The sequence below is a fragment of the Anguilla rostrata genome, chromosome 1, assembly GCF_018555375.3.
Source record: "Anguilla rostrata isolate EN2019 chromosome 1, ASM1855537v3, whole genome shotgun sequence".
Lineage (NCBI taxonomy): Eukaryota > Metazoa > Chordata > Actinopteri > Anguilliformes > Anguillidae > Anguilla > Anguilla rostrata.
The window spans coordinates 56,520,598-56,534,682 of record NC_057933.1 but is presented as its reverse complement, the minus strand read 5'-3'; the positions used below and the strand labels follow the sequence as shown (position 1 = coordinate 56,534,682).

The following is a 14,085-nucleotide window of genomic DNA, read 5'->3' as shown; positions in this document are numbered from 1 at the left end:
TTCACCAGAATTACTGAGAAACCCTATTACTATTACTCTGTACAGTACATGTCAGATACATCTACTTATTTCTGACTGATGCTTGAAAAGCAGTACATTGACTGGACTCATATGCCAGATATCATTCTGCATTTTCTGGCTTCCAGTCTTACCAGCTGAAAACGACAGGGAATGAGATGCTTTTCAAAATTCATTTTTCGAAGAACTGTGTACTGCATATACAATTCAGGGTAAAGTTTCTACAAATGCCTTGAAAACATCAATCTTATTAAAGTTCTTGTGCGATTCAACTTGAAGAAAAACTGGAATCCGATAGTACGGATTTTAAATTCAGGGCTCTCTTATTTAATGTGAGTTCTGCATTTTGTCTGTACGCTTTTCCCCAGATCTCGACAGGAAAGGAGAAGGCCAAACACGCGCCGTCCCTCTGAAAACAAGCATCTAGGAAGCGGGATTACGATAGCGAGCTCATCCGCGATACTTAAATATTACCATAAGCTATTTGCCAGTGTGTCAGTGTGATGTGACAGGAGGCCTGATGTGTTCCAAACGGCGGTGTTTTGAGCGCTAGGTTTCAGCGCTGAAACTTAAACCGCCCTGCCGGTAATTTAGCGGGGGTTGTTTGAGAAGTAAACTGAGCTGACATTTGCTGTCAGAGAGATTGTGTCTCTTCTCCGCGCATCAGGAAAGGACTTCAGACGGCACAGCGGTTCTCTCCCGCACCCTTCCTCCCCGTTTCTCACACTGTTTCCGGCCATTTCCCAACACCGCGCTCATGCCATCCAGTCGCATCTCAGATGGGAAGCCTGGAGCTGCAGTCGGCTCCCAGCAAAGCTTTAGCGATCGGAAATGAAAAAAAGGCTAAATCACTCTCTCATTTAATGTGTGCGCATGCTTTTTAAAAAGTGAAATTCACGTATGCAGATACGCACATGTCCGAGCAGGATGATTTAGTACAATGTACTCCCATTGACAGAACAGAGAGGAAGACAGTATGTGGCCTCCCTTTCACGGAGGCTTGTGGGGAGGGGAGTGGGCTTATGTAAGCGCTTATGCAAACAACATGCACTGAAACACTGATTAAATTAACAACAAGAGAAAGGAAAGAGACACAGAGGCTACACTGCGCGTGTGTGTGTGTGTGCGCACACAAGAATGCAACAAGAGAGTGACAAAGGGTGAGGGGGGGGTCAGGATCTCTAGCAATTAAATGGAGCGCACTGAACCCACAAAGCCTAGTAAGCAGCCTTTCTAAGTGCCTTCCCAGCACAAACAAACCCTATAAATCCCGCAAAGCAATAAAGAAATGGGGCTTTAATATTCTCCCAGGGCATGCGCAGAGCCCGGAATAATCTAATGGACTGACAGATTGTGTAAGGAACACACAACCTCTTGTTCATTCTTCCTTTCATACACTGTCAGTTTCAGAACGACCAAAGTCGGCGTTATGCCAGGCCATGGAAACAAAGCCATTATGACAGCTATAGCAAAAAAATAAATGAATAACCTTCAGCATCACAGCACCCAAAAAAAACCTCATTAGGCAGATGTCAAAGCGATTTAGCAACATAAAATAAATGTCAAAATGTGTGTTTTAAGAGATGATGCCAGTTTGATGGTTAATGAAAGCTAAGTGAGCCTTACGTACATAGCCTTCAGTGGGAACCTGCTATTCACACATTAACCTCACGCGGTACTCCAGCATGGCGAAGGAAAAAATGGAGCATGGACTGTGTGCTGTGGCCAAATTTGCACGTTTGGAGTTTGATGGAATCATTGAGCTACCCCAGTGAACATTTTTGTGGAGAAAAGTTGGTGAAACAGCATCTAGGTGTTTGAGGTGAAAACCTGGCTACATATGGTAGAAAGGTGAAGGCATTCTAGCTGACTAGGATGTATCCAGGTAAAACCTGAGCTATATTTGGGTTAACCGAGTCAGTTTATGTCAAACCGTTTCTCAGCATACACTTCAACCCCTTTAGACCTCTAGACCCTGTCTTTTGCTCACTGGGACATGTCCACAATATTTGATGCACATTTTTGAAATGGGAAAAACAATATACTTGGGCACTATGCTGGAAAAACATACTGACTGTCTGAATCTCTGGGTTTCATCTTAAAAAGAGCGTCGGACTCAAGCAAAGGAAGACTGTCTGGAGTCGCTGCAACCTGCGTCAAGCAGCCAGGAAGCTGGCCACATTTCTTCCAGTCAGGTTCTTGAGAAAACAAAGCACTCTCAATGCAGGATATTAGCCATTTGTCTTAAACGTTCTGCCAGACATTGCCAAGGAACACCCTCTTATGTTTACTTACACACAGCCATTTACTCCAGCAATAAAAAACGTGATTCACACTTTTCACCAATTTACAACTTGCAATGCTCATGGAATCCGCTTCAGTGTATTTCCTTAATTATATTCCAACATTTTCTTCTTTGTCTTCACAATGGATTTTTACTAAAGACATAATAAAAGGTTTCATTTCTCATTCTGCATCTGTAATAGTTCAAGCGGCTTTCTTGTAATTACTTTACCACAGAACTGTTGAAACATTAATTGCTTTTGTGAGTATTGTTCAATCTCACACTGTAAAAAATGATCTGTGAATTTTACAGTAAAAGTCTGTAAAATAATGAAGGTACGAAATTGTAAACAGCTGAAATGTAAATGATTGTATTACTTATGGTGGAACACCATAATACATTTAACATTTGTTACATATACAGCCTGCTGCCATATGCTTGTTACCGTTATTTATATGGTAAAATTCCAGTATTGCCAATGGCCAGTAATTTTTTTTTTTTTTACAAAGCAGGCATACAATATTTTTCAAAATGGTGTTAAATAAGCGCCTTTGAAGATCTATCAGGTCAGTCCATGGAAAATGCGCACGCATCGTTCTCAAAGCGTTTCCTCTAAGGGATGAAGAAAAAAATTACTCTCATTCCACCAGCAATATTCTTCACTGTGAGTGATTGTCACTCCACACCTATGCATGCATTCATGCACCTTTCGGAGCTCAGAGCATGCAGCAGCGTAGAATACTTTCCCCTCTCTCTCCTGCCGCCAGACAACCAAAATTAGAGCAATTGATTTCGAAGAGACAACATGGCAACATTTGATCAATTTCAGGTGGTGGGAGGGTGGCGATATTGACATTTTCATTTATTTTCCGAGAACGTCCCCAATCAGAGAATGAACATGTGGTTTAGCACAAAAAAGACTGAAATAAATAAGTAAACACATAACCTGAGAACGAAGCAGCAGTGAAGGACGGCACAGTGGTGTTGGGGACGGGACAGAGAGCCGATCCGACGGGTCATAAAACGCCAGACAACAGCCAGTCAGCCCCACAGGCAGACGCACCACTGAGCCCCCGCATTGGACATCATGTCCCTGCATGGCCGTCCTCCCCCCACACTACCCAGGCCAGCAGCCACAGCTTCAGTGTGCCCTGACTGGCTATTGAGTGCCATTCACTCCTGGGACTGCCGTCAGGACCACAGAGCCACACCCTGCTTCACTCAGGGCCAATGAGCACCTGCTCCAGCCTGCTGCTTGTGTTTAATGAGACACAGGCCGGGGAAGAGGAAGGATGCTCCCCAGTGTGGGATGGGCCCATGGTTGGTCACTACCATGCTTTATTCAACTTCTGACAACGGACAGCTACCACACAGCTGAACAGAAGCAGAGGCAACTCTGTAAACATGCTTATGACTATCGCTGTCCTCTCAATGGTCCTGTGTCTGAGACACAACAAAGACACAGGTGAGGTAAGAAACGCCACATTATCACCATAAGAAACACCACAGGTATGACTAGAACATGCCTGGAACATATCAGAGAAACATCTAAGACATACCTGATACAACAACCGAGAGAACTGAGGCAAATTTAGGGCTCGACATGCCCTGGGAAAATCACGACAAGTAAATTCTGCGAGAGACATGAGGCATTTCTGAGACTCCCGGTTCCCTGGTGAGTGTAAGTGGGCGTGTGGCAGTAACACCTGGGAGGAGTGATGTCACAGCGCAGACATGTCCTGCCGTCACCTCTGTGGAGTCACCGCCTGCAGCGCTACCACTGAGAATGATGGAGAGGTTTGGTACACAGAGGGGTTATTTTCGCTGCTGGAAGGCTGCTCTGGCACAATGGATAATGGAGCTGCACTCCCCCCCCCCCCAAACTTCTCTACTCCTGCAGCTGTACACATGTATCTCAAAGACACCAACCCCTGTTCTACCAAACTCCTGAGCAGGGCCTAGGAAAGATCAGGATGTATTACACCCATTCTAAAGACTGCCTCTTGTTCTTTGTGCTCAAAACCAGGACTCATTTTAAAATCTCACAGGGAGAACCTTATATTCAGAATGTGTACATTACATATTCATAAGTGCAACATAATAACCACATAGCAGCCATATAAAGTATTCATAATGTGTTAATTCATGCTTAACATAATGTTCTGTGAATATTGCATATTGTGATTGCATTGTGATTCTGTTAAAAAATTTCAAATAATTACAGGAGCAATGTAATGCAAGTATAAATCACCATAACAGTTATTGTAATTTGATGCATGACCACAACAAGGTGTGCGTGATTTAAATAATTTGAAGATGAACAGTTATTACTTATGCTATACACTACTATGGTCTGTCATAGCACATGGTGAATAATCTATGAGACTGTTATATCACTGTCATGTCGTTCTTATGTGTTACACATAGATAGGACCGCCAGTTTGTCTCCACCATGTGACCTGCAGGCCTTTAAACTTGTACTTGAATGGTTATCCACCAGGGCGTCCCCATAGGCACTCCAACAAGTCAAGTGACTAATCATACAACTGAGTTTCTAAGTGAGGCATTTATAAAAAACAATTAGTTGGTCTAATATGGGGAGAGTCAGGTGCGTGAACATGGATAGAAGCATGTCTTTGAGGCAGTGACCTCACTCCTGGTCCTGGAGAGCCGCAGGGACTGCTGGTGATCATTGTTACTCAGCACTTGAGTAGCGCAGCAATTGATCAGTTAAAGCAGCTGATTACACGGTTAATTTAGGTCACTGAATGCAGGTTAATGCAGGTTTTTGTTTTAGTCCAACACTAAGACACCATGATTAGTTCATTAGTTGAATCATCAATTTAAAAAAAAAAAAAAACTTTTTTGTGCAAGTTAAATGTTATTTAACTGCTCGCATTTTCAATTTAGGCATTTCCCGTTACTTCTAATAAAACCTAATATGCCCGTGTACAACAACTAAAAATACTGTAGCATGTCCACGGTAGTAAGTAATCAAACCATATCTAACACGCGAGTGTTGCTTGTGAACATCGCTGTCCATCATCGTCTGTGCCTAATTAGTGGCAATTACTTCATCAACTTAGATTACTGAGGTGGTGCAAATGGGATAATTGTCTGAGAAGGGTCTTGACAAAGAGGCTATCGCGACCTTTAGCTGGTGAAGTACTATGCAGGGAAAAAAGGGGAGGCAAACTGGTGGCCCAACGCAAGTATTACGCAGTTTACGCCGAGTCATCAAGCCATGATTGCATTCTGAATGTGTGGCCAAAGGCAAACCCAAACAAACAGAAACACCCCTGCGTGTGCCAGCGCTGGGCAGCAGCACTGATCCTCCCCCCCCCGGCTGTAGCACACTGGCCCAAAACGGCTGGCAGCCTGAGCGGAAGAGGCCTCCAGCACGAGGACCGCGGCTCTGCCCCAAAACCTGGAAGCAAATCAGATCCAATGCATGGCTTTTTTAAAGTCCTTTCCCTGGTGTGCAGCCAAGGCAAAAGCACAGAGCCGGGGACTTTCTCCTGATCCGTGCCTAGAGTACAGTGCTGTGGAGGAGAGCCTTCTACGGTGCCCAGCACCACAACTAGGGCTGGGTGATATACTGCAGCGGAAATTATCACACGCCATAGCAGTCGCCACCATGTGGTGTACTGCCTTTCTTTTTGCCCTTCTTTCCTCTAATTATACCAGATGTGGTAATAAATCCAACCAAAACTTCAGAGGCCACGTGAAATGCTTCCGGGTTCAAAATGCCACCACTGTTTATTGGGTGTTGATAAGACAGCCAATCAGCAGCAAGGTCATACCGTTTACATGTGAGCATGCGATGAGGTTTTGTCAGTTACATGGAAACCGCAAAGCCTTGCTGTTGATTGATCGTCTTATCAACACCCAACAGAAAAACAGCGTATAACACACAGTCCTGAACCTCTGTACAATCTCTGTAAATTTTCAGAGCCTCTTTACACCTTTTTTTACAACCTCCAGATGTTTTTTGTTGAAATGGAGAGAAGGGGGTGGGGTTACTTCCTGTATGGAAGGATTGCATTTTTCATATGGTTTTTAAACAGGTTTTCTCTGGGCCTAACATATTTGAATTGACACAGCTTGTAAAATATAGTGCTTGATACTTGTCAACAGAGCTGTAAAATACATTTTTTGGGGAAATTTCTCAGGCCCTGTGGGGGGTCTGTCTCAGCTCTGTCGGATACCTCGCCTACCAAACAGGTGGGAGTAAGCACTGTGCAGTGTTTAAGGAGCACAGCTTGAAACAGAGCACTGTCATTGTACCTAAAGATACTCAACTTCACTTAGTACCCAGCTATTACTAATATGGATAACAGGTACTCATGTAAGCACTGGATAAACATGGGTCTGCCAAGCAGATAAACAGAATGAACAAACAATGGTGCATAATACATAATCTTTTTTTCTGTTCTGTGCTAAAACAAAGTGCCTGTCAAATTTCACATATTTACCATGTTCTAAATTTTCTTTTAAAGAAAGAGATTTGACCGGCCTGGTATGGGTTGTAAGAACATTATAGCCTATGTACACATTTGAGCATGTAGAATGCTTGCAGCTGAAAGGACCTGAAAACAGGCAAAGATTCAAACTCTTTTTCGGAGCACAAGAATTCTCCACTGATGAGCGTGCGGGACGCAGGGCGGCTCGTCTGACCTGGCAGACAGGCGACCCCTCCAGACTGGCGGGAAACGAAGAGGGTCAGAAAGTAACAGGGTTTCACATTCGCTTCATGGCCAGTCAGTCCAGCACTCTGCACTGCATTAGTATTTACTGAGGAACCTCCACTATGACAGGGGCATGAAATACCAATGGACAGGCACCAGGAGACAAATACAGAATAATTTTAAAAAACTACATGATTATGAAAATCAAGTTTGCTTTTCCAAGAATTTAATTGCTGTTTTTTTCCCGCACATAATCCTTCTTATGGGATTATTTCACGGCACACTGAAATAGTGTGTTCATAGGAGATAGTGAAATATCAGCTTCTACTTCTGAGTGCTTTCTGTTGATTTACCAAAGCTTAATCTAGCCGGGTTCCAGGTAATCAATCCAAAAAACAAAGGATTTAGACAAAAGCACCTCCAGAATATCATCATCCAGTCAAACAAAGGAAACAAGCATATGGCTCTGCTCCCCTCCTGTGTGGGCCCTGCTGAGGCACCTGGCTCTGCACATGAGACACTGCACCACTTCTCTCCCGTTTCCTTTGCAACTTGAAGAACAACCTGGCAACCTGCGCGCGTTTTCCGTCCGAGTTCCAGCCTGCATTGGAAAATCTCCTTGAACGCAAGACAAAGGCTGGGAAATAAAGTGTTCCAAAACATATTGAGCGAGGATGAGATGAAGCGTTTTGCTCAACTTCCCTTCATCACAATAATCCCTGGATGACGGAGGGAGCCAATGCGTGCACACGGCCGTCTCCAAGGCTCCAGGGGGGCTGCCTCTCTCTGCTTCCTCCATCCGCCCCACAGCAATAAACTACCTTTTCGACCTGGGAACGTCTCGACGACAGGAACTCCAAAAGCTTATTCATCAGCACAGACCTCAGCCTCTGGGCCTCCTAGTAATGCCAGGGGGAGGCGAATGTTGTGTGTTAAGGGAAAAGGTGGAAGTGGTGTGTTAAGGGAGGAGGTACCTGTGGTGTGTTAAGGGGAGAGGTGGATGTTGTGTGTTAAGGGGAGAGGTGAATGTTGTGTGTTAAGGGGAGAGGTGAATGTTGTGTGTTAAGGGGAGAGGTGACTGGTGTGTGTTAAGGGGAGAGGTGACTGGTGTGTGTTAAGGGGAGAGGTGACTGTTTTGTGTTAAGGGGGGAGGCGAATGTTGTGTGTTAAGGGGAGAGGTGAATGTTGTTTGTTAAGGGGAGAGGTGAATGTGTTGTGTTAAGGGGAGAAGTAACAGTTGTGTGTTAAGGGGAGAAGTGAATGTTGTGTGTTAAGGGGAGAGGTGAATGTTGTGTGTTAAGGGGAGAGGTGAATGTGGTGTGTTAAGGGGAGAAGTAACAGTTGTGTGTTAAGGGGAGAGGTGAATGTGGTGTGTTAAGGGGAGAGGTGAATGTGGTGTGTTAAGGGGAGAGGTGACTGTTTTGTGTTAAGGGGAGAAGTGAATGTTGTGTGTTAAGGGGAGAGGTGAATGTGGTGTGTTAAGGGGAGAAGTAACAGTTGTGTGTTAAGGGGAGAGGTGAATGTGGTGTGTTAAGGGGATAGGTGAATGTTTTGTGTTAAGGGGAGAAGTAACAGTTGTGTGTTAAGGGGAGAGGTGACTGGTGTGTGTTAAGGGGAGAGGTGACTGTTTTGTGTTAAGGGGAGAAGTGAATGTTGTGTGTTAAGGGGAGAGGTGACTGTTGTATAACAGTTCCCATGTGTGACTGACAGGCGTTGGGACGTGCATCGTCTCCAACATCATGGAGATTTTCTGCTCTCTATTCAGATCTCCTTCTCTCCCTCTTTATTGTTCTTATTTACAGCATGTTCTGTAAATGGCAGCCTCCCTCACAAACTGTGTTCAATCAATGGCAGCATCGGTCCCGAACAGTGCCAAACCAATGGCAGTCTCTGTCTCTAACCGTGTCCAACCAATGGCAGTCTCTGTCCCGAACCATGCCCAACCAATAACAGCGTCTGTCCCTAACTGTGCCAAACCAATGCCAGCTTCCGTCCCTAATGACCCATTCAGTGCTGTCACAGCTCTGGCACAGACGCATGGCTGATCTGGTAGCCGTGATGAAAAAACACAAGGAAAGGAGGCTGCTGGGAGCTGTTAGCCACAGGGCAGCCCTTACAGGGAACAGGCAGCCAACTTGACTCTGGTCCAGCACACACAACGCAACAACACACACACACACACACACACAAGGCCATGCGCACACACGCACACAGCACCACAGAACCTGTTTGCAACAGATGTGGGAAATTCAGCGGTACAGATATGGCATTAAGTAAACACACATGAATGGCATTGATGTGACTGCACATCAGTAGCTCCAGGAGTGCTCAGTATGAGGGAGGGAATGTGGAGACGGACGTCCTGCTGGGGGCAGGAGGGGGGTGTGAGAACAAATCTACTGCTGGAGACTGGTGAAAAAATAGCAATGCAAATAATATTTCTACTTCGAATGCACATCGCTTCTGTCACTGCACCTGATCTTTCTGGGTGTGGGGATGTACCCCATTCCAGCACTTTTTGTAATTTGTATTTGTCCTAATATTGTAGCTTGTTCTTCTCCCTAGTTTGGCTTGGCATAGGTCAGGTCAGAATAATGTTCACTGCGTGAACCGAACTGTGTTCCTGGCTGTAAATAGCTGTACGAAATGAGTATTTTACCTTACTGAACCTGTGTTTTGTAGTTGTCCGATGATCATGACATGCACTTTCGTATGTTTCTTTGTATAAAAGCGTCTGCTAAATAAATGTAATGTAATGTAATGAAACTTAACGTAAAGGGCCTGTCAAATAGAACAGCTGAATGAGTACAGACCATGCAGATGTGTCCTCCACGTCAAGAAAGAACACATTTGGCAGAGCATCTCAAAAATGAACACAATTTGAATAATTGGCTTATTTTAGAGAGCATATCTTATATCATATTCGATTGGCATAATGTTACTGAACATTTTAAGATGGCACTGACAAAGATCGAATTAGACAGACACAAACTGATCAATTGGATTAACTTAGGTTGCTAAGCTTAGCTAAGCTAAATCAAGACATGACAGCTTACAAAGAGAATGATTCTGTCACGTCAGGACACCTGTCAAGTTGTATACAGTCACCCTTATATTTGGGGTATGGTGTACTATAGCGTATTGTTGGAAGCAGGATTTATTCAAAGAGGGAAAAAAACGCATTAATATTCCCTGCATGCGCCCATTTATTTAAGAGATGTCGAGGAGACTGCTAAGCAAAATTCTACCACTTGAACTGGAGTGCCCTAATTATCAAAACATGAAGTGGAGTCAGTAGGTGTGCAAATGCCAAATTATGAAAGTAGCAATTATGTTTAATTCGCTATCTTTTGGCCAAATATTGCAAATATGTTGGAAAAAAAGTTAGTCACTTAAGTACAGTAATATCTTTGAAATGAGCAAATGGATCCCTGTAAAAGTCAAAGAAAACATTCTAATATGCCAATTATACTCCACTCAAGGCAATCGAAGGGGAAGCACTGTGGTCTGTGCAGGAGTTGAAGACAGATTCATTGCCAGTAGGGAAGAAATAATCCCAGTGGAGGTAGTCAATGATGATGAACACATCAGGTATCTGGACAACATCTATGTAACAAAGGGACTGCTCTCTCTCTCTCTCTCTCTCTCTCTACAGAGAACCTATAGTGACTGTCACTGGCTGTGATTCAGTAAATATCTCTGATAGCGTGTCTACGGTGCATGAGGAGCGTAAAGGAATTATGATCCAAGTTATCGCAAGTGAGCATCATCACAGACACGGTAAAGAAGGCTTACACTAAACAGGGAGATCTGAAACATGGGCAGAGTTGAGCATTGCTGATGTCAGAAACAGAAAATGTGAAATGTGTGTGTGGGCTGAGCTGGCTCATTTAAAACTGCGAACAGACAAGGGGCACACTGCTGTTGACCTCACTGCATGGGCATCATTAGAGCTGAACTGCTATGAGAGGAGATTCATTAGGAGAGGTGTGTGTGAGACCACTGCACACGGAACACAGGGCTTTGGGTCTGCTGACGGGTCAAGGATCCGCTCTACATCCAGCAGATCTATCTCCTTCACAGCATCTCTGGGCTTCCAGCGAGCCCCTGATGAACGTGAGGAGGAAAGAGTGAGGCAAACAGAAGCCTGCTCCACCTACAGGCAAGTCAGAAACCTGCCAGATCTCCAAGTGAGCCATGCACCCGTCCAATTTCCAGGTCAGTCATACACCTGCTCCACATCCTTTATTTATTTATTTATTATAAGTGCTGGAACCCTCGTGTTATTATTATTATTATTATTTAACAATGTTTCACTCTTTATAAATTTAAAGATGGTTATTTCCCAGCCTGATCAACATACTGACATAAACTTCATATTGCTAGATTTGTTTTGGCCTGAGCAACAAATATGCCTTAATGAACAATTTTTCCCAGGCTATTGTCTTTCACACCATTTAGAATTTTCTGATAAACCTTAAAAATATCTACTCCCACATTGTTGACTGCGGTGTTTGATGGAAGCAGGTTCTATTAAGAAAACTGATATTCCAAAAAACATGGCAGCAATAAGCCATTAAAAATTGATATGGGTGAGGCTTATCGCAAACATGCTAAAAACTCTGAGCCCATCCCTAAAGTATTGCCCAGGAGTAACATGGTGGCGCTATAGGGCACAATATTATTTCTTTTAATTCATGAAAAATCACTGTTGTCTTTTAGACATTTAAAGCTTGCTTTAGTGGTAAGTTTCAACATCTGGAACACATATCTGTACCTTGTTTGTTGCTGCCATCTTTGATTGCAGCCATTTTGGAAATGCTATTAGCCAGATTCCTTTGGTGGAGTGTCACTAAACTACACACCACTGCCGAATTCACTAGGTCAGAATAATGTTCACTGCGTGAACTGAACAGTGTTCTTGGCTATAAATAGCTGTAAGAAATGAGTATTGTACCTTACTGAACCTGTGTTAAGTAGTTGTCAAATGACCATGATATACGCTTTTGTATGTCGCTTTGGATAAAAGCGTCTGCTGAATAAATGTAATGTAATGAATTCTACCCCCATCTGGTGGGTGACGGGTGTTAATGTCAAGCCCTGGTGAGACCTATGAAACTTGACACAGTGGTAACGGGTACATCCCTCTGGCCACAGCTTGATTTTGGCACCAACCCTGTGTATGAATGCTTGCAGTTATACTTTACAATAATAATAATTATTTTTATTAGTATTAATTCTACCACAACAAATAATAATAATAATAATAATAATAATAATAATAATCTCTAGTTCATGCAGGCAGTTGCTGGTGTCCTGTGTTCCAGGCTGCAGTAGATGGCGTTACACTCAGTGTTACTCTGGCAGTCAGAGCGCTGCAGGAAGAGCACAGATGGCTTTTTTTGCGTAAGCATTTTCCCCTCACAGCTTCATCCATCTTCCCAGAACTGAAGCTGGGGAGTCCTGCAGGAGGACGGGGAGGTTCACACGAGGTCCCGTCTTCCTCTGTGGCCATGCGAGCGCTGGCAGACAGGGCCGAGGGCGGGGTCAGTGATGGATGCCTGCTGACTGGCCCTGATCCCGCCGCTCAGCGGGATCAGCTGACGCAGCGTTGCCGGGGTAAGAAAGGCGAAGGATGTTCAGTCCCACAGTGCCTCGGGAGCTGATGGAAATAGCTCCAGGACAGGGGGGGTAAGACAGAACGGAGCACGCTCTGGACACAGAGTCCAGCAGGGGTGAGCCAGCGTCCCCTCGCACGCATCTCCTTTCCCTGATCATCCCCTCTTCCTGTACGCCACCCACTCCAGCACCGCACCGCTCCAGGGCTCCGACTTCTTGTGTAACTTAATTTATTATCATTACAATCTGACGGCGGACATCCACCCTCCGCCCTGCCACCGGATACGGCCGCAAACGGGCTCTGAACTGGGGTCCCAGTGAAGGACTGATGGGAGGTTTAACTGACTCATTATGTTTCTAACGGAACATTTGATTGGACCATACAGGCAACGCGTGGGAGTGCAGCAGGGCAGCCATATAGTGGGAAAGCTGAGTCACATCACCATGGTTACAACCACTGCACAAACTCCCGTAATGTTCCACTCTGGAAACTGTGACCCTTCAGGACTCCGTTCGCACACAAACCCACACACAGAGGGGCGGTGTTTGCACTGGTGATAAATACATACTGTCGCATCCTTTGGGTGGCCACCGAATGAAAACAATGCAGGGCAGCCCCAGAGGGTTAAACAGAGTGTCATGCTCAGAACTACGCCAAGGAAAAGCACGTCCATTTTAAAGATGTGACACATTTCAACGTCAACTCTAATTCAAAAATATATATTATTATATGTTTTATGCAAACGATACACGATGTTGTTTGTCAACATTCACTGAATGACTTTTCTCATGAATTAGGCTTAAGTTAGTGTCGATGTGTGGGTACTCAGGGGGCCATATATGGGTAATGGAGTTACCTATATATGGCATATAATATAACGGGGTGCCGTGGATGCGCCACATGCATATGTTGCATAGCACATGCATGTGCCGCACCCACGGCACCCCGTTAATTCCACTTCTGCACACAAAGCACACAGAGGAACACACAAACGCAGACACAGATAAAAGGCCTGATACCACAGCTCAACTGCAACATTCTGTAATTCTATATCTGTCTTCGGTGTATCCAGACTGTAGTGTCAGGAAGCACCTTATGAGCTTAGAGCAGAGAACCGCCAGAGCGATATTAAATCATAACCCGATAAAGAGGGGCAATGTGGAGCTGAAGGTGTACATGGTGGGCCGTCAGTGTTCCTTTCATCCCGGTCCAGGCCCAGGGGGAGGAGCCCCCGGCGCTGAGGTCAGCATTTCGGTTTCAGCAGCTGTCCGTGTGAGAACCCCGGGGAGACTGAGAGGAAGTGGCGAGTGTGCTGTGGCTGCGGAGCTCAGTCATACTCACGGCTGGTTGCATAACGTATTGTTGGTGAGGCATCCATGACGTACTCTGGACCTGTAGGTAAATACCTGTCATCAGTAAAATTCGGCTCACATATTACCATCTCCCCCAGTCTTACTTCCCCTTCCACCCAGTCA

The 14,085-nt window shown here is 44.7% G+C and overlaps 1 protein-coding gene across 8 annotated transcripts in view; it reads right to left on the bottom strand.

Annotated features, from left to right (window-relative positions):
- rbms3 (RNA binding motif, single stranded interacting protein) overlaps positions 1-14,085 on the bottom strand; it is a 296,845-nt gene that overhangs the window by 14,505 nt on the left and 268,255 nt on the right. For all 8 annotated transcript variants that reach the window (XM_064343645.1, XM_064343656.1, XM_064343667.1 and 5 more), the window contains one exon: positions 13,952-14,002. In XM_064343645.1, the coding sequence (XP_064199715.1) occupies positions 13,952-14,002 (51 nt within the window). The remainder of the gene's footprint in view (positions 1-13,951; positions 14,003-14,085) is intronic.